Below are 26,946 nucleotides of genomic sequence, written 5' to 3'. Positions count from 1 at the left end.
TCAACTGTCCTCCACTCTGCATAATTCTCCTCATGTCCACATTAGTGATGACAGCTGTCAAATCCTATCCTGCAGCACCTTCCAGCCCAGGTATCTATCCTGAGCACCCCCCCCCCCCCCCCTCTCACTGGCTTATCTCAGCACTGTCAGCTCTGATATCATAAGAGATGGGCAGTAACTGACAGAGCTCAGGTTTTCACCACGCACACCATCAGTCAGTATTTGCCAGTGAGCAGCACCCCAGTAGGTACTCCCTCTGAAAGGCAGCGGTAATAACAGGGAGGCTAGTTTATCAGGCTGGGACCACACTGAAATTCACAGAGATGGGATCATTTAATAGCCAGAGGGTTTAGGCTTTCTGCTGTTTTATTATTTTATTATCCCCCCACACCCCCTTCCCCTCCGCACATCGTTCTTGGTTGAGGTGACATTGAGTGGATTGGGGGATCTTGTCCATTAATAACACATGAGAGGATGTGAGCTGTGAATGCTGATGTAGGGGTGATGCACTTCAGAGAAATTCTGTGTTTCTATTTCTGTCAGCTGTGGTGTTGCAGCTCAGCAAGCACCGTGATTCACGGTTTGATTACCTTAAACCACTGAAAACTTTTCCCTTCTCTGACGGATGCTCACCACCACGCCTCATCACAAATCTACTGGATAAGAGTGGAAATAAGACGTTCTCTTTAAAGCGGCTTTAGTCTGTGGAAGGTGACCCCCCGTTCGCCAGTCCCAGACCTCATTAGAAACTAGCATTAAAGAGAGGAATGGACACTGTCCTCCTCGGCGTTAAATCTTCAGTTTTACTGTGTTCCTTGACCTCTCAACCTAACAAGTTATGATGAACATTTTATTGGCCGTGTTTTACGTTGATGTTGAAACCTTAATGTGAGTCAATAGCTTTGTTATGGCAGCCTGGGATATCCCCTCCTGGTTTGTTTTTGTCTCGGTATGATAGTTCATAAACGTATGATTGACCTCACTGCATGTGCTGAGATGGATCACATTTCAGGTGTGTCCACAGTCTCCTGACCTTTTCCATGTCCCGTAGCTGCTCGTATTTCCTCTGCTGTGTCGTAGTATCGCTTAGGTCAGCGGAACCTGACTTTTCTCATAATGTGCATAATGTTGAAAGTAATACCTTCAGCTATTACATGACAGAAAGTCGATACAGTTATTTCACCCTCATCTTTGTGTGTGTGTGTGTGTGTGTGTGTGTGTGTGTGTGTGTGTGCGTGCAGTATGAATCTAACCTGGAGGGACATGCAGCACCTGGTGGTGAAAACATCCCAACCGGGTCACCTCAGCGCCGGAGACTGGAAAACCAACGGAGTAGGACGCCGAGGTAGAGACTGGTTATCATCATTATTCCCAAACAGAGCAGATGGTTCCATCCAGCATGGCGTTATGTTTATGCATCCGTCTTGAGCACGGAGAGCTTTTATGAAAACGCTGAGGTTGTATCTTCTAGAGATGTCATTATAAGGGAAAGAAAAAACCTCGTCTGCAGTCTTGTTTGTCATTACCTGAACAAGCCAGTTGATCTCGGACAGAAATTACCGTCTGCGCAGCCACAATGTTATAGTCATTTGAGTTAATCGAGATTAAATGGTATGAGGTTTTATTCTGCATCATCGTCCAAATCAGTGACAGATGTGACTCAGTAGGTAAAGGCATGTCTCCAGTTCGACCCCCAGCTGGTCAGCATGCCAGCATGTTTGGGAGTTCTGAAAATACTGCAGTGTGTGTGAACAGTTAAATAAGAAATGCCTTTTAGAAGCTTTCTCATGTAAAAAATGTGTTTTACTCATATTTATTTTCTGTAACCCTTTTCTGTAGAAATGTATATTTTGTCTCGTTATAAAGTCATCCGTTTGCTTTACTTCATTTGTGTTGTGCTACTTTGCAGCTTTTTTTAGATAAAGAACTTGTTTCCATGTTAACAAAAGAACCATTTTTCATTGCATGACATTTTAATCAAGCAGCAACTTGAGAAACACAAAGATTTTGTCAAAGTTATCTGAATGACGAGAGGTTATCCAGGCCGATCGTCCTTCAGAGTCCCTCCTAGCGTCCCAGTCGAGCAGCTGTGCAGATGAAATGGTCTTGTCCTCGTTCATGTTCTAGTCTGTGGGAACTTTAGGAACCCAGACGATACGAGCTTTAGAAAAAAAAAAAGAACATCCTTGAAAGATTTCCGAAGGATCAACGGCTTTGGTGGTGTTCAGTTCTTTGGCAGCATTGATCCATCATGATTTTGAGAAGCAGCAACAGACTTTGAGCCACCGCCTACACAAGCCTTCCTGACATTGTTTAACCCCCCCGTGTAATTTCCAAACATGTCTGAAGAAAAGCTGTCATGCTCGACACAATAAAGCAGCCACGAGTGAAGTCGTTTCTTCTGCTACGGCTTGTCCGTGTCTCCAGCTTGGGGGGTGTTGCCATTTTTTTGGTTGTTTTCTTGTGTTTCAAACATAAACACGCCATGTTTTGTGGTTTGCAGCCAAACAGGCTCTTCTACAAGCTAATCGTGTGAGGTTTTGCAGTTCTCACACTTGTCCCCTTTACATGGCGGTGTGGTGTCAGCAGTGCACCGTCTCCGCTTTGTGATCTACAGGATAAGTTTGTTTACTCCGTCTCTCCTTCCCCGCCAGAGCTCAGCTGCCAGCATGTGTCAATCAAACACACACCCTCCAGCCAGCTGAGACAAACAGGAACTGCTCGGATATTTCCCTAAAGATCTTCTCTTTTCCTTCAATTAAAAAAAAAATACAACAGGAATTATGTTTTAAAAACATAATTTTGTAATTGGTGACAGCAAACAAAATGTTTCTGGTGTGTTCTGAACTAACATGTTGCAATGGTTTTACTGGTTAGTTATTAAATAATCAGGACTGAGGCACAAATATAATGCTGTTATCTACCAACACGCAGTCCTCTGATCATGCATTTTTTCTCCACAGTGAGTCATTCATATGGTTATGGCCTCCTGGATGCAGGTGCCATGGTGGCATTGGCCCAGAACTGGACCACCGTGGGTCCCCAGCACCAGTGTGTTTACACGATGCTTTCAGAACCAAGGTTAGAAGGATGGCTTGTGTGTGTGTTTGTGTGTAAACTACAGTTGGTTTTAGTTTTATTACAAGCACCTGCTGTTCAAACATCCCTCTCAGTCTGAGAGATGTCACAGCACCCCACTCGAGGCTGGGGGCGAGGAAGGAGAGGAAGGGGGGGGGGGGGGGTCACATAGACTCTTAGCAGTGTGATTGTCTGTGTCCATTTCTGCAGCCACACAACATTAACCGCTCTCCCCTCCACTTGTCAAACCTGCAGAGACATCGGCAACAAGCTGGTGTTCAGCAAGAGCGTGGATGCCTGTTGGGGACGACCCGAGTATGTCGGCTCTCTGGAGCACGTTCAGGCTCGCCTCACTCTTTCCCACAACCAGAGAGGAAAATTGGCCATTCATCTCATCAGCCCACTGGGCACGCATTCCACCCTGCTGTTCCCAAGGTACACAACAAAACACGCCACACCAGAAGCACAGCCCTAATCTAAATCTCCCCCTTTTTCTCTGTGCCACACACAGACAGATGCAACGTGTGTGTGTGCACCGTGTACGCAGATGCTCCCCGAGGCATCCTCTCTGAGAACAGCACAGAAAAAAACAAAAAACATGCCGTCTGCTCTTCTGTTCAGACCCAACGACGTCTCCTCAGAAGGGTTCAACGACTGGGCCTTCATGACCACCCACTCATGGGACGAGGATCCTCAAGGAGAATGGATCCTGGAAATAGAAAACACGGCAGCAAATGGCCGTGACTATGGTAACCCCACTCATCGCGGCTAATTGTTCATCCTGGTCACATCACATCAAACTCACGATTCGCGCCAGCATCAACTTCGCCTCACACACTCGCGTCTCGCTGGATGTTTTCGCGCTTCTCTGAATGGCTTCTTTTCAGCTCCGCTTTCTTCAGCTCCATTCCTCCTCTAATGACGCCGTTTGTAACATTTCTCATGTAGAAAGGCTTTCAGAGGCACATCCAGGTTAAAAAGTTGCCAGCCGCTCGATCTTTCTGCGAGAAAACATCTGTCAGCGTTTTGATCAGAACTTCCCGAGAATGATTTTTTTTTTTTTTCTTCCTAACACTTGCAGTGGATTTCTGCTCCAAAGGCAGTACGTGGTCACCAAGAGTTTATCCTGTAGCAGTGTTTACTCAGAGCTGCAGAAATAAATGAAAGGGGAACACCTCTCCTCCTCTTCTGTTGGTGTTGATCCTCCTCCAGAGTTGTGTTTGGCTCACATCTCTTCCACCCCCATATCCTCTTCATATTTACCTCAACCTCCTCTTACCCCTCATCCTCACTTCTTCTCCGTTTGTTTCTAAGGTGTGTTGAGTCAGTTCACCCTCATCCTGTGGGGGACTGGACCCAGCGTCATTAACCCCTCCTCACCCGACTTCCCTCGGCCTTCCAACAACAGCTGCAAGACGTTCGACGCCCAGCAGATCTGCATCGGTGAGATCACTCAGCCCGCACTGACGCAGAAATGTTTAACAAGAACCACTTAAGGAAAATAAGCTCATTTGTAGTAGTGTCTGCATCCGGTCTCCGTTATAAAACAGGCTTCAGGTCGGACTGTGGTGGGCATTGTGACTTGTGAAAAGCAAATGTTGTGAATACAGATAAGTCTCTCACAAGCCTCTTGTGCATTTGTTTTTATGTGTGCACAATAAAATAGCACGTTGCCATATGTCATATGAGAGTGTGTGTGTGGTGTATTGGGAGCAGCAGGCGAGATTAAAACTGCAACAGTGCAGGAGGTGCACGCTGTCAACAACTGTCGACTTCCTGCACGAGAAGCAGATAAGGTCAGACGCTTGTTTCTGCTTTCAGTCACACGTTTTTTTCTCCCCCGTCACTTCAAACTTGTTCATCTTTCAGATAAAATCTACATTTTAATAGTTTCTGCTAATCCGTTCATTTACACATCCGCAGTTTCCTAATGAAGCTCAACGCTGCAAAAGCAATAGAGATAGTACACAAGTTTAACAATCGACTTCAGGAATATAATTATTTCTGGGAGATTCCTTAAGGTGAAAAAAAATATCTACGCTTTGGAAAAGTAGAAATCTCCTAAAGAAAAAATGTGATTAAATATTTAAAGTTAAAGGTTTTGACAAATCAGATAAGCTTCTTTTATAATGTGAATCAATCAACAAAATACAGTGAATATTAAGAGTGTGTTGCTATTATAAAACACCCAAACTTAGTGGATTAGAACCACTTTACAAGTTAATTGACCAGTTGACAAACCAGTGGTGGTCACCAAGGACAGACAGCTTGAAGCATGACAGCCAGGCTGAGATGGATCTCCCAGAATCAGTCCTCTGTTTTTTGTTTTTCTCTACTCAACATTAACGTTCAGAAATCACATTTTAGCTGGGTTTTTTTTTATGGCAGTTTCACAACATCTGCAGTTAAATACCAACGCCCTCAGCTAAATAACATGAAAACAGGATTAAAATGCGGTTTGCCTTTTTTCTCTGTCACATTTTAAAGTGCACAAAGTTAACAAATATGGAGGAAACGGTGGAGCGTTTTGGTGGAATTGAATGGCAGCGTCGACTCCGGTGGAGCTCAGTGAAAGCTTTTCATCACTACTGCAAATGTAACTCTCACTTCAGGCTCATAAAAACGTTTTGTGTGCAGAGAGGATTGAAGGTTGCATTTGGAGACACTCTATGAAGAAAAAATATTTAGCTTGAACCTGACTTTAGAAGGTGTGAATGACTTGGTTCGAACAAAATGATTTCAAATCAAAGCTCTTCAGACTAAGATCAGACTAAAAAAACTCTTAATTATTCCTGCATTTATACACTCAGCTACAGTAAAATGAGCCTGAATTTATCATTTATGACCACGTCATCCAACAAATTCAACACAGAAGTTACTGAAAGACGACGTTTGCAGTGAATTTGCCTCCAACTGGCTTATGAGATTATCTCCCACAGAGAGAGTCAGAAGCAGTCGCAGCATTGTGGCATAATGGCTGCTTCGGTCAAAAACATTCATTCCCTCACAAGCACAGTCATCTGATTACATGCTCAGGTGTAATGATAGTTCAGCTGCTGCTTTTTAACAGGTTTTTTGTTTTTTTTTTGTAGTAGATGACATCACTGCATTTCGATTTGCCAAAATAACACAGCTGGCTGCATGATGGCGTAATGGTTAGCACTCGGAGAAGGTCGCTGGGGGTCAGACAGCGGTGGAGTTTGCATTGGTTCTCTTGTTACTCTAATTTGTCCCTGGGAGTATGGAATTAGATTTGTTCCATAAACTCCAAGCAAAACTTTTTAAAACTCAAGCAAAAAACAATTTAAACCAAAATTTTCTAAAACTTATGTAAAATAAATGATCTCAAAATCAAAAATGATCAATTATCATGAAAACTATTATTTGGTTAAATTTGGTAGTTTTGTTTGCAGTTTCCTCTTCCTCTTTCTCTCTTCTCTCTTCTATTTTGGTTGAGCTTCACCGTCTTTGGTTTTGATTCACGATTGTTTGGTTTCATTATTGACACAAACCTTTCATGGGTGGGCTCTTTCAGGGGTGCATTCTGATTGGCTGGTGAGTTTTTCTCCCATATGGGAGAGAATGTGAGCGTGAATGGTTGTTTGTCCTTCTATGTGGCCCTGTGATGGACTGGCAACCTGTCCAGGGTGTACCTGCCTCTCACCCAGTCATTGTTGGGATAGACTCCAGCATCCCGCGACCCTGAAATGGACAAAGTGGTTTATAAAATGGATGGAAAACAACACAGCAGATTGGTGGCGTTACATTAAAACTGTTTCATGACGTGTTCGCTTGGACAGCATAATAACTTTGATATGAAATCGAGTTAATAACCCTACTGGATGAGGACCGTGGAGAGTTGACACCTCCTGATTTGATCTGCCACCGTTTTGTAATTAATGTGTGTCAACACTTCTCCAATGTGATTATAGCAAGGCACAAACCCCGACTCTGACAGCGGCCTGCAATCTAACATCTACCCATTAAGTCTTATTGATCTTATTCAGCCGGTCACACTTAAACTTTTTTTTATATGAAATGTGCATCGAGATAAATGACCATATCTGCTTGTTGTCATCATGGTTTTGCTTTAAAGCAAGCTCCCGCAGCTTAAAAGGACCCAGTATGGCCTCTCAAAGTGTCTCCATCAGTTTAATTAGCCTGATGTTAATATGAAGTAATTAACTTTAAAACAAGCCAATTAGGAAAAAAAACTGTCTCAGCAGTGTTACGCAGGCTGCTCTCGCTAAGTTTTTTTTTTTATCTCGAAACAAGATCAGCTCTCATTTGCAGCAACGTTTGAGATTGCAAGTTTCTAAGTTTTTGCAGTGAAGGCTTTTTAAAGGAACAAAGTTTTTGGCACAACTTGTAATACTTGGATGTTTTCTTGGCATATTAAGTGTCGAAGGAGGAAGAAACGCAGTATTTGTGTTTCACATCACTGTTCTAAATGAAAACGGGCGTTAACCAGTAGATGGATGAGAATTGTAACATTTTCCTTACATTGTTAAAGTGGATGAGATTGCATTGGATATTTTAAGGAAAATACTTTCATTCATCCATTTTCCATACAGCATGGTCAAATTCAGGGTCGCAGGGAAGCTGGAGTGTATCCCAGCCGGGAACACTTTGAACCGGTTGCCAGTCAATGGCAGGGAAGGAAAATACAGTAGACTATAACAAGTCGTTCCAGGCTTTCCTCACCGGCTTTGTTAGAAAGTTTCAGATGTTTTTCATGGTTTTCAACTATTTAGACTTATTTGAAATATTTCAAAGAATGAAACTGTCTTGAAATTGATCTGTTTGTGTCTTGTTCTGTTGTCCGCTGGAATACTTGGGAGTTACGGACTTGTAGTCCACCAGAATGAGTACTGTGAAGGCCTCCCCGGGGGGTTCTTAGAAACATGGTTTGTTATTTTTATGTTTTCTTACTTTGTTATGGACATAAAGTTAATAAAGAGGAAAGCACAGAACACGCGTAGTTGCAGCTGTTGGTCAGAAGTTGTGTGTTTTATGCAGTTTTATTCTTTTCATTGGGTTTGCTGACACGTAACCTCCTTTACACCTTAATCTCCTCCTCTGCCTGCAGAGTGCAGCCCTGGTTTCTCGCTCTTCCTTCAGGGTTGTGTGAAGTTGTGTCCTCCGGGCTTCACATCTGGGCCGCAGCTCCTCAACCTCTCCCTGGAGAACTGGGTGGACTTGTCGTCCGTGCAGGCCTGCCTGCCCTGCAACCCCGTCTGCCTCACCTGTTTCGGCAGCGGGCCCACGGACTGCCTTTCCTGCCCGCCTCACAGCCACCTGGTCTTTACTTCCTGTCTGCACCAGAACCAGGTCCAGAGAAAATCCCCTCTCACAGTAGGACTTCAGAGTGATGAAGCTCAGCCAGACACCAAGAGCCCAGCAGCAGCGGATCACAGCAGCGGAGAAACTGAAGAACCGCCAGGGCTCGGTGTAGCTCCGCCCACTCAGCTGCCTGTCATCGTGGCAGTTCTCAGCTGTGCCTTCATCCTGGCGGCCTTCGTCGGGGTTTTCTTCCTTCTGCACGTTCACTCAAGTGGCGCATCTCTGGGATGGAGGACCAAACTGCCCTCTGTGTTGTCAGAGACCAGAGGGATGCGGGTCGGATTTGGTTTGGGCTTCCGCCGGGGCCGTGAGAGGAAGGCTCGGATATGCTACAAGGGGATCCCCACTGTGTGGGCGGACGAGGACACGATCGCGTACGAGTCTGAATCAGACAGCGAGGAAGTGGACGGTCACAGCGAGAGGACCGCTTTTATAAAGACACAGAGCTCGATCTAGCTGAACTTGCCTCAGCCGCTGCGGCGTCTTGACACCGCAGCATCCCGGATGACATCAGCACTTAGCCTGGACAAAACGCAAGCCTTATTGTCCCATCAGCACCACATCCAAACACATTCTTTTTTTCATGTATTTATTTATCCTTAATTTATTTTTGATGAACACTCTTCATATTTCATGTATTTATTATATCCTTGTCACCAGTATAAGGTATTATGCAACTTGTCTTTAGCCAACCTCTCAGTGTTGTTCCTATTTATTTAGTCATGCAGTACAGTTTAGTCATGTGTGCAGAGTTTAACTCCCGAACAGTAAATCCTGCATTTCCCACATTAAAAAAAAAGCTCCTTTTTTTGCAATCTGGGTCCATGTTTGCTTGTTAAAATTCTCACAAATTTAATGTTTCAGGTTTGCAGGTCATCCTGAAATGACCTGCTTTACGAACTTAAAGAATAATTCCTGATAACATCATTGTCTGAAAGCCAGGCGAGGGTATGTGAGGAGTTAATTGAGCTCGCTGTGAGAAAATAGATAAGACCTTTAAACCTAGCTGCATATTAATAAATCAGACCGGCATCTGATTTGTCACGAATACAAACGGAGCTCGGATAATTTGCTGTTGTTCTGCATCAGCTTCACGGTAGACGGCTGGTCAGGGGTTATTATGTTCGCCCGCAGTCCATTAAGACCAAGAAAACTTTGAATTAAAGATTTTTTTTGCGGCATAATAAAACATCCTACAAGCTGTATGAGCGGGAAGCTGTGGAGGATGCTTTGTTTCCAGTTCAACCATGGTCGGAAGAGACATATCTGATAAATCACTCAGATAAGCTTACCGACTTACAGTAGAGTTACACTGTTTTTTAATGACATTAAAAAACCACTTAGCCCAAAGCTGCTTGGCTGACCTTTACAACATTGTCCCGCTTGGTTTCTACTGGTAAGAATTATGATCATTTTTCTCCTCATTTTCCCCACAGAGAGTTCTGTATATTGATTTCAGGGCTTCTATCGCAGAGCATTTTGCTCAAGGTGAAGCTCCCTCCCTTTCTATTGTCAGCACCGTGCATAAAGACGACACGCACATGCATTATTTTCCATCTGTGTAGGCTCACATCTACACAGCCTCAATCAAAGCCTTTGGATCTGATGGCCAGACTGGTTTCAGTGATTTAAAAAAAAAAAAAAAATCTCGTATTGCGTTTTCTATGTTTGTTTTATATGGCTTTTTTATTTAACAGATAATGAATGTTAATATTGTGTAAATCAGTTTCATGCTGGATTAAAAAAAAAAAAAATTGGCTATTGCATTCATGTGACTGCTTTTTTGTTTTTTTGCTGCCAGATTTGAAAACTTCCAGGGTTTTTTTTTTTTTTTTTTGCATCTTAACTTCATCCCTTAAACACACAAACCCCCAAGAGAGCAGATGGTTAATTACTTCTTCATGGCTGTACGTCAGTGTTGGAGGCGCAACCTTCCTTCTCTCCAGACGCTCGGGCTTTAACAGGGTGCCAGTATTCTGTCTTTTTCCCCCCCTCGTTATCCAGTTGCACTGAGCATGCTGCCAAAACACCCTCAAGAAACCTTTTTTTCCTTCTATTTTTCCACAGGCTCCAATAAGGCCTCCTTAAAGTTTACATGAATTTAAATGGGGAGTTTATGTGCATGCAGCAAAAGAAAACTCTGCTGGTAGCAGCTTGGTTCATTACAACCGTCCTCCCCTCCTACGGAAGAGCAGGTATCTGCGTTCATGTGTAGAAGCACAATCACACTGTGGTCCGTAATTAGATGTGCTGGGAGAAGTGGCTTAACAATTCGTTGCCCATCTGGATTTGTATGATCAATGCTGCATGTGTGAAAGACTTTTGCCTCTTTATTCACACTGTCATTCCCACCCATGAGCTGTGCACTTGCTCGCTGTCTGGTTTTTTCCTGCATGCCCTTTTGCTTGTATTAATTAGGCATCACGCGCTGTACGCCATTGTCTGGTAACAAGAGCAGACAACAAGAAAAATTAGATTAATTAAAATAACACTAACAAATCAGATGGCCATTAGCTGATTTCACATTTAGATCAATTGGATGCAGTTTCTGTCTCATTACAGAAGGTCACATTTTATCTGTTTATGCTGAACACTATGCTTTTTTTTCTTTTTTTTTTTTTTTTCCCTTTTCCCCGCTCCACGCCCACAGAAAGCTGAGAAACAATGCTGGCGCAGGCTGAGTCCTTCAGGAAAACTAACACTCCATACTTTTACTCCATGCCTCCGTGCACGCCACCGCGCTCTTCTCGCCTCCCTGATCTGCTTTTACGAAGCGTGAGCAAACATTTCTTTTCACATTCAACTCCTCCGTGCCATCTCTGACGCTTTCAGCACCTTTTACCACAGAATGATAAACGGGGGAAAACCTCGCCGCCGTTCGCCGCGTGTGATTTCAGACATGAACTTTAACGCTCAGTTTGACGTCGGGTTGACTCCCGCGGAGACCAGGCTGCTGACAGGTGGAGGGCTGGACGGTCTGGGAGATGCTGATATCTCTCTGCTCTTATCTGACACATCTGAGGGAATGTGCTGCTCACACTGGTTCAATGTTGCCCCCTACTGATATAAAATGACTCAAGATAAAGACAATGATCATGTCCAAAGTCAATGTTGTAAGAACTTGGAAAAATCCAACTTAAAATGAAGGAAAACTTTTTTTTTTTTTAAAGACAGACTGTTCCAACCTTTATTCAGCTCTTCAGCATCTTTGCTTTACCATGACTTGACGATACAGAAAAGTTCGCCTTCATATATTACCTCTGGACAAAGACAGCGCAACATTTCTCACATTAGACAGAAAAAAACCAGACATATGGTGAAAAGAGGGTTTTAAGACACCAGGAAAAAAGTGCATTTGAAGATGTGGTGACATCTGCCTTGACAGAGATGTTAACCACAGCTGGAGGGGGAACAACGGGGGGAGAAAGGATCTGCAGCGGTCCTAAAGAGACAAAGCTGAGAGCTTTGAACCCTGGCAGTCTAGTTGTCAGGTCAAAGGAGGACAGCAGTAAAGCTGCACGCGGACCCCCATGTTGAGGGGGGGGATATGAAGAGCAGTTAAAGCGATGGGGCTCAGTGGGGCGAGATGACTGGCCATCACAAAGTGCATGACATGTGGGCTGTGAAAAGCCTGGCCTCAACTGAAGTCGCAGATGACAACATCCTCCACAGCAGCTGTAAAAGGCAGATACACCGCCTGAAGACAGCCCCAGGGTTTAAAAGGAAAAAAAAATGCACTGCTGCACTCAAACTGCAGCTCAAATAAAACAAAACTCATTTTCTCCCATCGGATCAGACTCATTTATGAGGGTCACTGCACCAGAAACAAACACATTAAGCAGAACGAAGCCATGAAGGCAATTTTTTTTCATAGCTTGTTTTGGAGATGAGTCCAAATTTTTTATGCTCACATCATGTTCAAATATTCATTTTCAGAAACCTTTTCTCGCTGTTGCTGTGGCTCCACTTCCTCTCTACACACAAGCCGATCTTCCAAGTAAACATACAGCAGGCATGCAGCCTTAAAGGAGAAACGAAATGAGCAAACTGAAAGCTGCAGACATTGCAAACCGTATCACAGTGACGGCTCGTATCATTAGCCTTTTAAAACTCAGATGAGAGACCTACGAGCTGTGGATTTTTTTTTTTTTTTTTTTATTACTAAAGGTGGATATGTTTCTGAAAAGACACACTTTGTGATGCTTTGAGAACCAAAGATAAAATTTAATGTAGCTTTCCTGCATTGGGATTGTAGCAGAAATCTAGGTAATCAACTTACTATCATTTTGGTCTTAATTTAGTCATTTATTAAGTCAAATACAGTAAACTATTTATCTATTTAGCTTCTTTAGTGCAAAGATAGGTCATTGTTCTATTAAATTATCCTTATAAATGTCACATTTCTGGCTTTTAGATTGTACAAACTGAATCATACGGTATAAAATGGTCACTTTACGTTCTGGAAAGTCTTTGCCAGAAGCCTTAAATATACATCTCTGAATCAAATAAACCTGCCTACCCACATATAATTAATCCCCCTACAGGCTTCAAGTTACTCAATTTACATTGTATCATACTGTGCAAAAGAAAAGCGAAAAAAAAAAGACTGACCCTTTAAATCATGTCAGAAATTTACGTCTCCTTATCCTGCAAAGATTTGATTAATTGATATACCCAAAAGCACAGCTGGTCCCTTGCAGATTACACTGCAAAACACCAATGAAAACACATTCTCAAGTATCTGATTAACACACTCTACAGACACTCGCATACCAATATATCTGCTGTATGGCATACATGAGGTATAGTCATTGCCTACTAATCCTCTACTGCATATGTTATGCTACACAAATACCACCCTCTCCGCAAGCGTGGGAATGACCGACCGGAAGCCGAGCTGCCGCCGCCACCTCCTTAACGAAGAGAAAGCGTAGAGACGAGACAGCAGAAGATCTGCAGACTATCTACAAACAGTGTACAAAAGAGGGGGAGGGGTCGTCCTATATGCTAAACGATCGCGCTGTTATCACATAGTGACCAAAGTGGAACTCGAGATAGTTTAAGGATTTGCAGCGTAGGTTTCCTGGTGAGCGAAACATTCTTATTGCTGCATTCAAGTCTGTCAAAAACAAACATTAAACTGACTTGTACAAAAATGATATGCAGTGATTCCGTTGCTCCACATTAAAAAGGAAAAGAATTCCATAAATCAAATAAAGCTTTATAAATTGCACTCTCGTGTGGCACCCAGCCCCCCCTTGCCCCCTTCCACCACCGTAATTTAGGATATTTACATTCAGCCTTTCTAGTCCATGTTGATTATATTAAAAAAAAAAAAAAAAGAGAGAGACTCAAGTCCTTACAAAGCAGAACAGAGAGAGAGATCTTGATTTAGATTGCAGACACACAGACACAGACTTCTGTCTGATGAACGATTCTGGTCGCTGTAAGTTCAGCCGACTTTGCTGCTCTGCACATCTGCAGAAACAGCGATGGCCTGCCCCCTGCTGTGCAGTCAGGCCCGTTACAGCAGAGCTCTGAGTGCTAATGTTTGAGGTTCTGCTCAAGAAAAGGAAAAAGAAAAAGAAGAAAACCAGCCCAGACCCCTTTGTTGCCAGTATGTGGTCAGCTCAGGCCTGGTTCTTGCTCCAGAGGAGTCTGGCGTGCTTTCACTGTCTTCGGTCCGGACGGCTCTTAACGCAATTTGAGCTTGAAGGCAGAGATCTCCATGGGGTCCAAGCTGATGGTGGAGTCGTTGGCCAGCGGTGTGCTAGAGTGCATCAGGGTCAGAGACATGGGCTGGAGCAGCTGCAGGTCCAGGTTCTTGAAAAGATTTGATATGTTCAGCTGCAGAGGAAGAGGAGGGGAGGAAGACCATGAGTTTTACACAAATACATTGTTAAATGATGGAATGTTTAATTCGCTTCACTTTATGATTGTTACAATTGTGGAGTCCATTCTAACAGAAAATAAACTAAAACCTGCAGCTTTAATTTAATGGAGTCAAAAATAGATTTTTTTCTCTTTAAAATTGCTTCAAATGGCCAAATAGCAGCTCTAAAGCATGATATTTCAGTCCTAAACACAGCTCTGCTTCTGAAAACGGGGCTGCAGAGGAAACGTCGGCAGACTGATCTCCTTTGCCGTGTGCGGGTTTCTGCACTGACCTGTCCTTGTGTGGATGTGCAATTGAAGCCGAGGCTCTGAGCCTCAAGGCCACAGTCCAGCGCCAGACGGTGGAGGATCAGTGCTGTGTATGGAGACGGAGACTGGGCGTCCTGCTGCTCACACAAAAAGATAGATTGTGTCAATACATAGACGTGCTGTCGTTTATTAAAATGTTTATGTTGTTTAGTTTACCGGGTTCTGGATGCTGCGCAGATTCAGCAGGTGGAAGTCACATGGAAGGAAGGACTTCAGCGGAGAGAAAGTCTGGAGCTGGGGGATGCCTCGTCTTTTGGGAAGAACAGGCAGCGCCAAGACTTCGTGGTTAAGGATGGCGTTGGTCATGTGACTGACAATAGATGGGAAGCTAGTTGTTGCGCTGTCCATCATCTGGAGGAGAGGTAGTTAAATCAGTACAGCATCAACGATTCGCCTCTAGAGATACTCTCGTACTACTACGAGAGGAACAGGCTATAATTACTTTGTCAGAGTAGGAGGTATTGTTCTAATTCTAACCCTGCCACACATGGTACTAATCACACCCCTGTGATGTCAAATGTCAAATTTGGAGCATTACACTGTTTCAAACATGAAGTGCTGCAGCAGGCAAGTGGTGTTCCATCTGCAGCTCCATCAGCAGCTGGATGGTAGAACCGTAACCAGGATCCTCCATCCGCTGCCAATGTGAATTTGTTTACATGGTAAAATGATGTAATTAGTTTCCCCTCAATTGTGCTGTCACAAAAATGACACTTGGCTACAGCTACGAGGCGGTGAGAAACACAACTGGAGCTACAGCTATGGATGCCGCTAAGATGCCGCATCCTCACTGTTGCCAAGGCAACATTACCTCGCAAACTCCGTCACTCAAGATTTGAGAGATGAAAGAATGAAACAAGGACGCGAATTTGGCAAAGAAGCCATCATGCTGAGGGTAATGGAGTGGGAAAAAAAGAAGAGAGGGGAAACACAATTAGCAAGTGGCGAGGAAAGCAAAAAGACAGATGGGATGGTAATGAGAACTGGGAAGAAAAATATGAGGAAAAGGTGTTATTGATAACAGAATGAAGAGCTAATCTGTGTCTCATTCAGCAACCTTACGTGCTGGCATTCAAAGATTCATCAAGCTTCAAAACGGAAGCTTTGCCATCACCGTGCTCACCTTGTTATTGCTGGATCTTCGCTCCAGCAGCAGTCGGAAACGGTTGGCTGTCTTCTTGTTGTCCTTCAGCCCCTGACCCAGTCCACGGTTATCATCCTGCATCAGCCGCCGGTCCATAATCACTTCAAGTTGGCCTGATGGGAGGAGATGCAGGAACAACAGCTATAAAGCCAGCCAGTATTGAACTTAGAAGCATCAGTCGATAAACACAAACACTTTGATCTATCCGTCATTTACAAACCCTCGCAGTATTCACACAACGATGATAAAAGGATTAGCTCGGAGCACAAACATGAGGGCATGATTGTTTTTGCTCTTAAAGAGCCAGTTGACGCAGAGATAAGTGCTTCAATATCGTTGGATATAAAGTCATGATAAGTAAACAAAGAAACACACGCCGCATTTTCAAACATTCGATGAGAGATGATGAAGATAAAAACAAGGTGCAGCATTACATAAATAAGTTACAAACCACTCTCCAAGCTGGAGACACCAAGAGCCTGAGCCGTGTGCAGCGTGAGGCGGTGATAGCTGTCCTGGATGTATGCCTGGCTGGGCATGGGGTAGAAGTTGGCCTGCAGCGGGAGCTTTTGGTAGTGTCGACGAGGCTGGATCTACAAAACCAGATGAGAGAAAATAAATTTCATTCTGGCACCGTTAAGAGGAAAACAAGTTAATGCTCGCTTTGGCACTGGGTTCCACTGACCTGGAAGGCATTGAGGTCAGTGTAAAAGACGTCTCCACTCTGGATGTCAGTGACTAGTCGCATGGCCAGCTCCTTATTGGTCTGGTCCCTGATGTCCACCACTATAGTGATGTCTATAGAAAGGCTATCCAACCCTAAAAAGACGGATTGGCATCAAATCAGCTGAGAGAAAAAAACTTTCCAGGAATAAATTGTGATGTCCAACAAGCCTGCTGTTGCCACACTGGACCAGCCGGTTACTTCAAATAAAAAGAGCTGAAGCTGAATGACTTGGAGCTGATTACGCTGTGAAGTTTTGAGTGTTTCATTACCTGGCACATTGTGTATGCGGACGATTTGCTGAAAGTGCTGGTAGTGTGCCACCACCTCCGAGAAAAGAGGCCCTTCAACAACGCGCACCACAGGTGGTTCTTTCTGGTTGTAGGGCTGAAAGCACACGGAGAAACGGTGCACTCATCAAGATAAGAGGCGCTTAAAATGGGACAGAACAGGCACTCAGATATGGTGTGAAAACTAAGCTTTTGTACTTTGCTTTCTAAATTGGATAAAAAAAATAAAAGCGGCAACCAGTATGCCTGCATTCCTGCCTCCAGCTCCCCAGCAGGGTACAATGACGCGATACCCGTGGGAGACGCCATCAAAAGCCTTTTGAGAGGCAACTGAACACCAGAGATGCAACCAGGTGAATACCTTTGCTTTTCCATCCGGCAGGAAGAGGTACGCTCCACTTTTGTCTTTGGATGGAGCAGTGCCGTAGACCACAAACTGCATCTGAACCTTCACTTCCTGAGGATCATCCTTTCGCTTGATACTCTGCAGACAAAGAAGCAGCACAACAAGAGAAAGCAAGAGGTCAAAGATGGAAAAAAAAAAAAGACAACAGATGGAAGATTGTTTCAGAAGAAACCAGACAAGCTACAATCCCTGATCAGAGAATCAGGGTTTATGAGGAAATCGACCCTGTGGCTTTTTTCTTTCCTTTAACAAGATCAAAGATAAAGCAGATTGGTAAATTCTCAATATATATGTAGATTCAATATGAGCAGATAAAATGCAAACCTCCAGCAAGCCAGTGGTTCCAGAGAAACCCAGCGTCAGTGCCTGGCTACTGATGTAGAAGGTCTGCGAGTCAGCCAGCTGAGAGCGGACAGGAAGTGGATCCGAGGCCTGAGCGGTGACGGACCGACCGGACAGTCTGAGCAGGGTGTCGGATCGGAGCGTCATCGGGGAGTCGGCAGAGTCGTACAGATGGAAAACAGCAAGACCGAGAGGCGGCAGACGAACCATGAATGTTGCCTGGACAGGAGGTTGAAGGGTTGTTGTGTTTAAACACAAAAGAAAAACAAAGACTCGTGCAAAAAACAAAAAGCTGGATTCATTTTCCTTGTTAATTAGAATAGTGAGTGTTGACCAGCAGGCATTCATTAAAAGAAAAAGAAACTGCACATTAACAGCAGAGCCGCAGTTAAAATGTGAACAAAGACGGTGTTAATTAGAGCGTTTGTACTTTGTGTTGCATTTAATTTGAGATTTTCTGTGGGTAGACGTGTTATTTAAGCAATACAAAGTCACAGTGGAGCAAATGCTTTTAAAACTGCAGAGTCAATAAAAGATTCCAGACTATTTAGCTTCTTTTTCTCTTTAAACAACAGGAAAACATCGTATATCGCGCTGAGCAGCACATAAATGGAAAATGGGGAATTCATTTTATGCTATATTAAACTGCATATGGTATATTCTCCTTTTCAGTCAGCTGCATTTATCATATGAAATCCTAAAATCTTGTCTTCAAACCATCAACTGTCCTCCTCTTAGCTGAGCAGCTGTTTTCTGCTTTCACAAGTTAATATTTTGTGTAAAAATAAGATGGCATTATAGAAAAATTTGGACTTTAAATCTTGAAGAAACAAAAAAACGATGCATCCTAAATGTACGTTTAATTCATTTGTCTTGTTTTATGTCTGCTACAAGCATTAACCAGCCAACAATCTATCTTAACTTCATGTTTTTCTGCCTTTTTCCAAGGGAAGTCCATAAACATAATGACTTCATATTGGGTGTTGAAATGCTGAGTGAGTGCAGTGAACTGTGGCTGCAGTGTGAAAAGCTCTGCAGAAACCAGCAACATAATAAATTTATCATCTTACCTCGAATACCTCTGCACTCATTTGAGTACTGGAGCTCCACTGAGCACTCAGCTGCACAGGAAGGGTCTGTCCATCCTCAGTAAGCACCCGCACCCTGAGAGTGTTGACTAGCACAGTCACCACGCACAGCCGCTCCTGCTCAATGGGATTAAACAGAACCAGGTACCTGAGAAGGAAAAAGCAATCATGAGCACAGGATGGCGTGGGAGTGGCAGAGGAGATGAAAGATGCGAGTGGATGAAGATAAAACCTCGGCCCTGCTGGGTCCAGCTCGATTAAAGTGCGCTGAGGCTGAGAATCTTGAGTAGCACGCCTATCGTCCTGCAGAAGCCAAATATAATGCAGTGAGAATGCTGAATATTTGATAAATGAAAAGCAGCACAGGTTTATCAGTCCACATTTCTGCTCACCATCTCCAGGAAGGGCTCTGTTTGGTAAAAGCGATAAAACTCTTTATTTTTCATCACCAGGAAATGAGCCGCGTTGATGATTACCCTCTTCAAACCGATGAGTGAACGCAGTAATCTGCAGCAGAGAAGGAAGAATGAAGCAGCAGCCACAGGAGACAACTTGTTATTCTGCTTTGATGAACTGGGCGAGCCACAATATAACTGACACAGGACTGGGATTAAAAGAAGAGTTATAGTTCATCCCAGTCCCTCAAAACATTAAACTGGGCTGTTACGTCTTGATAAACCGTCAGATTCTTACTTGGTACCATAGTCAATGACAACATTCTCCTTCGCGGTGCCAGTAATGGCATCGTGATGCTGAAAGAGTCCAACTGACCGCCTCGCGTCGACTAGCAAGGCATAGTCTGAGACCGGGTAGCGTCCTTCCATCCCTGCGTGTCGAGCACTGGCGACCGCCAGGCTGTAGAGGATTTCTGCCCCCCTGAAAAGCAGTTAACACATTCTTTGGTCTGGAACAGGTGGGTCTCCTGCCATTTAGTTTCACATAATTTAGTGAAATATGACAAACATTAGCAGATCCCAGATCAGTTTGAAATGCAGTAAATGAGACATACGAACATTTTCCCAATACAGGTCCGTTTCTGTGGCATGTTTTTATGACAAAAATATACAATCAAACAGAACTTAAACTTCCCTTTTAGTTGTATTAAACATAAATAATAATGCTTAGCTCTACAGTAAATTTTAAAGCAGGAGCCCAGACTTTCTTTCAACGTGGACTGGAACAATCATTTGCATGCAGGATGATGCTGATGCCACACCTTTGTCATGCTTGATTTTCACAGAGTTCACAAAAAGAATACAACCAAAAAAACACGTCAAGCTACGAGTTTATCAGCACAGCGTTGCCAGATCTGCCCCACCTGAGATGCGACTCAATTACACGGTCCAGGCTTTTGTAAAAGGGCCGAGAGGTGAAATAACCAGTCCAGTAGTGGTCTTCACGGTCTGCGTAGGCAAAGAAATCTCCACTGAGCACAGGATAGTCTGCAGGTCTGGATCCCGGAGTCACTCCGTTTGCTTTGTAGACAGCGTTGAAGTAGTCTGTGAGAGTCCCAAACTGAGCCTGGAAGAGCCAGGTAACATGACAGGAAGATTAAAGACAAAAAACGGGTTCTGACTCAAGCACAGCTAAACAGTAAGAATAAAGTCTTTCATTATAATGCAGGCTCATCATCTTTTGTCTTACATGGCATCTTCTGAAGTGCACATAGAGTCAAGACAGACTCTTTGTTCTGTCAGCAAGTTAAAATACTACTGCATAATTCATTCTCTCTGTAAATTCTTGGTTCCCTTCACACTGAGATGCAAGAATACAATGTGCAAAAAAAGGAAAAAGATTTAAAATATTTGGCAACATGATTTGTGTGACAGCTGAGAAATCCTTTGTTCACCTGAACGTGAAGCTCCGGGTGGGAATTCATGTAGTCAAACAGCTTCTGATAATTGATGTACTGCTGATCCCACTCCAGGGCTTTATCATAGCGGAAGTCATCTCCCAGGGGGACCAGAAGCACCTTGCTTCGGTAGAGTTTGGACTTTTTACGGTACTGATCCAGGAGCAGCTGTGCCCTGAATGAAAGAGAAGGGAGGAAACCCAGAAAAAGAGACGGTCAGGCTTTCCAAGCGCCACTGTAGTTAGAAAATCACCATGACCCTGGAAAAAGAAAGATCAAACTGGCCCCAGAGACATCTTTCCACAGAAATACATCCTCTAAAAGCTTCTTAATGTGACTCCAAGACCGTAAGCAGAGTATGTCTGATTTCCTCGGCTCATTCCCAAGCTCCGGCTGTTGTCACTGGCATTGGCTCACACCGAGTTTATTAAGAAGCCATTACAGAAAACACAAGAGGTGCAACGGCAGTGACCAATTTACTCTGCAAGTGTTGCTGGAACTGAAATCCAAATCTATACTAAAAGTAATAAATCATTAACGCGGTAGAGATAATTCCTGGAGTATTGCTAAAGTGTAAACAACAAGAAACAAATGGATGTACTCAGCACCTGTTTGCATAAAAAGTGGGTCATAGTGGGAGTAAATCGTACTGTTTATCAGCTCCTTTTAGATACAGTCTTTACTGTTCATATTTCAACATGGCTACAATCATGTCTGCATGAATTGGTGCTTTCCATTAAAAAAAAAAAAAAAAAAAAAAAAAAACTTCACTTCATCCCATCTTTTATCATCTGCGAGCTGCACGTTACTTTTCAGTTTGTTTTATTTTTACTCAGTTGTTGGACATTTAAACAAGGAAAAAGATTCAATTAAAATCAAATTTCCTTCATTGTCTACGAGGGCTTTACCCGTCACCTGTACAACCAGAAGACAGGGATACCCTGGTAAATCCTCACCTCTCTGCTACATTGGCCTCTACCACAGCTTTTGGCGGCACTTTCCAGGGACAGTTAATCCGACCTCCTGGTAACCTCTTGAAGTCAAACTGGCAGCAGATCTTGGGATCAGGTCCACAGGTGTGAGGCACATCGTAGCTGTAGAATGGCATCATGTGGCAAAATATGTCTGTGCTCGACCCGGTGTCTGACGGTAGAGAAGTAACACACTGATGTGTCATCATTTACTGGCAACAGCTTCAAAATATCACCAAAAGCTGTTTTTTTTCCTATGATTATTATTGATTACAGGCACATTGAATTGCTTCGTCTACAATAAAAACATCTTTTGTAGATGTCCCGTTTACTTCATGCAAAAGGACCCCACTCATCCTGCAAGATGAGCATATGAATCGCTGTTGGTCCACTCACCCCATGCTTGTCTCCACATAAACTCCAGATTGCGCGTGGAGGAAAAATGTTTTTTTATGGAATAGTGGACCCTCTGGATGAGCATGCTGGTCAGATTGGCTCTCTTGAGTAGATAGGACATTGTGGCACTGTGACCGAAGGGGTCTACCGCCCACCCGCTGCGTGGAGTTATACCTATGACAGCAAGCAGGAAGCAAGTAGTTTAGATATATGCTTGGATAAAGATGGGGGGGGGGTGCATTTTTAGGCAATCGCTCTCCACAGCAGGACACTCCGAAAGTACCACAAATCATTTTATCACCCGCTGAGCGAGACGCTACATCCACCGCATGTGGGATGACAAGCTTCAATTTCATTATGATGCACTGTTAGTGGTGTGGAGGCAAAAAAGTCCTAAAGCTTTCTAGACGGAGTAAAGCCTCTTAAACATTTCAGTATCATTCCTCTGAATATAAATGAAAGAGGGAATCAGTCGGGATTTTTGTGTGTACCAAGATTTCTCTCCAGCCACTGATGCCCCTCAATGAGCTGGTCAATGATGGCGAAGTAGTGAGCGTTCGCTTCATCCGTCATCACCCAACCTCCTGTCACAATCTCCAACTGTCCTCCGAGGATCAGCCTGTTGAAAAGAAAGGATTATGAGAGCAAGGTGAGGATAATCCAGCCCTAAAGTGGTAGAGTCACATTAACCAGATAAAAAAACTATTTTTAGAGTTTCCACAATCTGCCAGCAGATACCACCCACCGTTCAGAAAACTGCACTTGGGTCTGTCTGCATCTACTGAATGTCTAAGTTTTGTAGCATGGAGAGGATAAATGGCAAAGATGTGACTCACTTGCGCATTGCCTCCTGTTTGTGTACGTCCGCGGTCTCCCACCATTTGGAAAAGTACGAAATCTCAGACCAGATGAACTTCCTGCGAGGATCTTCAGCGAGCTTCACAACCATGTTGTTTAAAATATGTTGTGTCTGGTCTGTGAAGTACTTGTCAAAAGTCTTGACCCAACCTAACAACACAAGCAGAATGGAGCTAAGCTGTCTGCACAACTACTGACAATCCAGCACAGCATGAGCTTTGTCTGAAGCAAAACACAGACATGAAGAAAGGGAAGGTAAAGAGACTCAATGTAGAGGAAAAAACATAGAAAAAGGGGGGGGGGGGAAAGCACTGCAACGGGTCAAAAATATACTCATATTTTATTCAAGCAGAGCGGGTCCCCCCAGAAAGCTATTAACAGAGTAGCTGCTTTGCTTTGTACTTTGAATGAACAGAGTATTGCATTTTATACACAAACTGTCAAATATTCATCTTTGATGCCAGAAAAAAACATGATTTTTGTAGCAAAAAAAAAAAAAGACAGTTTATAAATCCTGGACCTTCAATGCAGCTTATAAATTTGTTAAGAAAACTTTGCAACTCAAACTGAAGCCTCTTCCTGTTGTTAATGGACACAATTTGCAGGTCTCTGCAGCCTGTCAACATATCCTTAACTGTCGAGTTAGGGAACACTTATCACATGCTGGTGAACAAGTTAAATGGAAACGTCAGTCTAAAACAAAATCTCAGCCAACCCCATCTATAAATAGCTACTGTTTTCCAATATCAATATCTTCCTAATTCCATTGTTTGTGACCCATCCGTCAATCATGTCAGAATTATGCTGATAATGATAATGGATGATTCAAATTCTGAATGTCTTATGCATCTGTATAACATCCTTCCACTAACATAAGGCCTAAAATAACTTCCTCTATAAAAACATGACCTGACATTTAGCCTCCTAAAAGACACTACTCTTCATGCTATGAGCTCCATATCCAGAATTAGTCTGATCAGCAATTAAAGTCACTCTCAGATATGTTTAACATTCAGTAAAGCCCTCAGGACTCACCTGGATCATTGTGAGAATGAGGGACTACAAACACTTGCAGTGGTTCATTGTCCCACTCATCAAGCTCATACGTAATGTCAAAGCCTTGCTTCCATACACCCCCGTCTGGGTTGTCAAACTTGAGAAGTGAGTACACATCCACCATCTAAAATTAAACATTTTAGAATTAATGAGACCAAGAATAAACATAAATAGTACAGTATAGCTATGACAGCACATTTGTTACGGCTTTCTAAGCATGGCATTTGTCGCTTGTTTACCTGAACATCTGCTTGAACACGGGTGCCTGCAGCAAATTGGCAATCCTGGGGCTTGATGGTGAGGAAAGTGGGACGGCCATCAAAGGGTAGCACCCAGGAACCATTGGCACTTCTGAATGGCAGGTGTCCACTGGGAGACACAGCTCCTGTGTCTGTGAGCTCCATCACAGAGTCCTTTATGTGGCTGATGATTTGATGGTTTTCCTCCAAGAGCTGCTCCAGCTGCTCTATCCGGTTCTGCAGGACTGAGATTTGGCTCTTCAGGAGAAAAAAAATACTACATTTTAATCCGATTGTTATTTTTCCATGTTAGAACAGCTTTTTTTTATAACGTTAGATATCAGACAATTTAGCAAAAAGCCAAAGCATCTTTATTGGTCTTCCTTATGAGACCAATATATCTTAGACAAAGGGATCCTTTACAAAGACAACCTGTACACACACAAATAAACAAACGATTCTTTTTTCCAAGTATTTTTATGTGTGAATAATATAAAATATAGGAAAAAAAGAAGAGGTTTGTCTTGCAACTTGATTAAAAAGAAGATCTTAGACTAACAGGAGACATCAGGAACCATAAAGACATTCATGTGCATTTAGGATTTGGTGCAGCTGCTAGTGCATTGTTCAAACAAAAAACACAACTGTTTTAAAAACAACTGCGGAAAGTGTGTGTCCCACAAAATATGTAAAACCACTACAGGCATTATTCTTACCCGTGGAAAGTTCCCACCACTCTGCCGCCTTGCAGGGTCATGTTGGACTCGATCCAACATCAGATAGAGAGAGAACACAGCCACACAGAATATGGCCCCTCCGCACACCGTCACCTGTTTCCTCAGCTTCATCCTCCTCTGAAGCAGCTTCTTGCAGTGATTTAAGCTTTATTCTTTATCAAAATTGCCTTAACTGAAGCGGTTTCTGTTTTGTAGCATATAGAGGGGGAAAAATAGCTCCAAGAAACTGGAACAAAATCCTTCACAGTGCAAAAATAAATGAAAGTATCAACGATGCCAGCGTCAAATGTGTAATCCCACTCCTGTGATGCCTGCAGCTTCCACTCACTGTTCTGGAGACCACAGAGGGCAACAGCAGTAGTATCAATGGAGAAGGGTACTAAATCAGTAATAGCTGGCTAGAAGTCTGTCAGCTCTCGCCAAACCACAACCACTCCTTCAAAGTCGCCCTTGTGTTCAACCATCCAAATCGATGAGATTGCAGGAAAAGGAAAAAAAAAAAAAAACGAGCGCCACACAGAAGGCGCTCAAACACAGAGACTAGTGTGTTTGCATGATGAGTATTGATGTGGGCCTTTTCTCTTGGTTTAGTCCCCACTGCCACAGCACAGCCGAATCCTCCAGTACAGCCAGGGTCAGTCCCTTTTTGCTCAATTGGCCTCCTGTGCCAACAGTTTACAAACCAGGCAGCGGCAGTGCAAAGGAACAGACTGAGAAAAAGACCAACTTGGCACAAAGCAGGGCCGCTTTTTAATCAAGCCTCAACTCTGGCCAAAGGCGCTCTAAGAATTCAAATGAGACAAATATTCTTCCCTCAGTAGCATGACGACTGCATATCTGCTGTAGCAGCATGGGCATGGCATCTGTCCTTGTCACAAGCGCCAAGTTGAATCCACATGAGGGGGTCCTCTTCAGCTGTTGAAAACATTTTCAATTAATGCAATATTTGGAAAAAAAAAAAACATAACATTTAGCCTATCACTTCTAGAGACGTGCTGCCACAGACTGGTGCTAGAGCCTCTTGATAAGGAGCAAGAAATCCAGTTGAGAGTTCATTCTAATAGGTGTTCATATTTTCCTGTGTGTGTAAATCCACCATCATAATCCGCTCACTTCACTGGCTGGGACCTTACCACGGGGGAGTTGGGATAATAACTTGGCACTTACATTTGCTAAGACTGGTTGAAAAACAGCCTCAGTGTCAGCAGAAAACAGATTATTTCTTAGACTATCTAGGCCAGAACACATTCAGCATTAGAACAAATACAGCCCTGCATTCATGTGACAAAATGTAAATGTGCGACTGATCCTGAGCTGCTTACATGACAACACCTTCCTATTTGCATGAAGAAGAAAAAAAGTCTTAATATTTCGCTGTTTATGTAAGCTGAAATTACCACACTCGGTTGAAGTGTTTTGTTGGGAGTTATTGATCCCTCTGTTAATGTTTAATGATGGCTGTGATGCTAGCAAGGGTTGCTTCAAACTTAAAATCCACTGGAACATCTGCGTTTATTTGCACATTATCAAGGTATCCATTTTCATTTTAAAAAATAAAATAAAATAAAATACACGAGTAACCTTAGCGTACTTGGTCAGACTTAAAACTATACTTAAATATTTCAACTTTAACTAGAGATGAAAGCAACTATATGCAGCTAAACTAGCTAGCGTTAGCTTCCTATATGCACAGCAAGCCGTCTGGTTCGCAACTTCACCCGAAGAGTCGGATAAGGTTATCGTGATTACTTTAAAAAAAAAAAAAAAAATTAAAAAGAAAAAGAAAAATGCTGATTTATCTGACTGAATATCTCCCCACCTGCTTCTGCGACAGATGTGTTGAATGTTAGACTGTCAACATAAAAGACAATACGTGTCTTATATTCCAAAGCTAATCGTTCACTTTTTTTCATCTAAACCTCGACTAACATTAAAGTGCGACCAAACGACCCTGTTCCCTTCTGGAAAAAAATTAAAATTCGGATGTTACCCATGAAAAGACAGCACTCCGGTAAAGTGTAAAGTCCGGCAGTGGTCGAGGCTTTCCAGCTCCGGGGTGACAGATTACCTTCTGGAGTAGCACTTAGCTTAGCAGCGAGTGCCGCTGAGCTGCCGCAAAGCCTTATGGGAAGGGAGGAACTGCGCATCGGTGGCTGATTGACCAACAGCGGGTTCCGCTCGGTTCCGCTATGGTTGCAGTTCTCAACATTTTAACAAC

The 26,946-nt window shown here is 43.3% G+C and overlaps 2 protein-coding genes across 2 annotated transcripts in view; one reads left to right on the top strand and one right to left on the bottom strand.

Moving 5' to 3' along the window:
* The window catches only part of furinb (furin (paired basic amino acid cleaving enzyme) b), a 97,634-nt gene extending 87,604 nt beyond the window's left edge, over window positions 1-10,030 (top strand). The window contains exons 11-16 of the mRNA XM_079253980.1: window positions 1,242-1,345; window positions 2,964-3,081; window positions 3,334-3,513; window positions 3,700-3,827; window positions 4,393-4,521; window positions 8,168-10,030. Coding sequence (XP_079110106.1) covers window positions 1,242-1,345; window positions 2,964-3,081; window positions 3,334-3,513; window positions 3,700-3,827; window positions 4,393-4,521; window positions 8,168-8,877 — 1,369 coding nt within the window. The 3' untranslated portion in view covers window positions 8,878-10,030. The remainder of the gene's footprint in view (window positions 1-1,241; window positions 1,346-2,963; window positions 3,082-3,333; window positions 3,514-3,699; window positions 3,828-4,392; window positions 4,522-8,167) is intronic.
* Window positions 10,031-13,724: 3,694 nt separating this feature from the next.
* man2a2 (mannosidase, alpha, class 2A, member 2) lies at window positions 13,725-24,868 on the bottom strand. The gene is made up of 21 exons (XM_079253929.1): window positions 24,708-24,868; window positions 23,992-24,249; window positions 23,732-23,876; window positions 22,675-22,846; window positions 22,330-22,457; window positions 21,839-22,012; window positions 21,428-21,614; window positions 20,469-20,646; window positions 19,938-20,140; window positions 19,313-19,495; window positions 19,012-19,126; window positions 18,602-18,922; window positions 17,514-17,750; window positions 17,145-17,267; window positions 16,766-16,880; window positions 16,455-16,588; window positions 16,221-16,362; window positions 15,749-15,882; window positions 14,782-14,976; window positions 14,589-14,702; window positions 13,725-14,268 (listed from the first exon to the last, which is right to left on the bottom strand). The coding sequence occupies exons 1-21, from the start codon at window positions 24,837-24,839 to the stop codon at window positions 14,116-14,118; spliced, it is 3,543 nt and encodes a 1,180-aa protein (XP_079110055.1). The 5' UTR covers window positions 24,840-24,868; the 3' UTR covers window positions 13,725-14,115.
* Between the last annotated feature and the right edge of the window lie 2,078 nt (window positions 24,869-26,946).

The sequence above is a fragment of the Telmatherina bonti genome (genome assembly GCF_933228915.1).
Source record: "Telmatherina bonti genome assembly, chromosome: 2".
Taxonomy (NCBI): Eukaryota; Metazoa; Chordata; class Actinopteri; order Atheriniformes; family Telmatherinidae; genus Telmatherina; species Telmatherina bonti.
The sequence above is the reverse complement of the archived record's forward strand: the minus strand, read 5'-3'. Positions and strand labels throughout refer to the sequence as shown.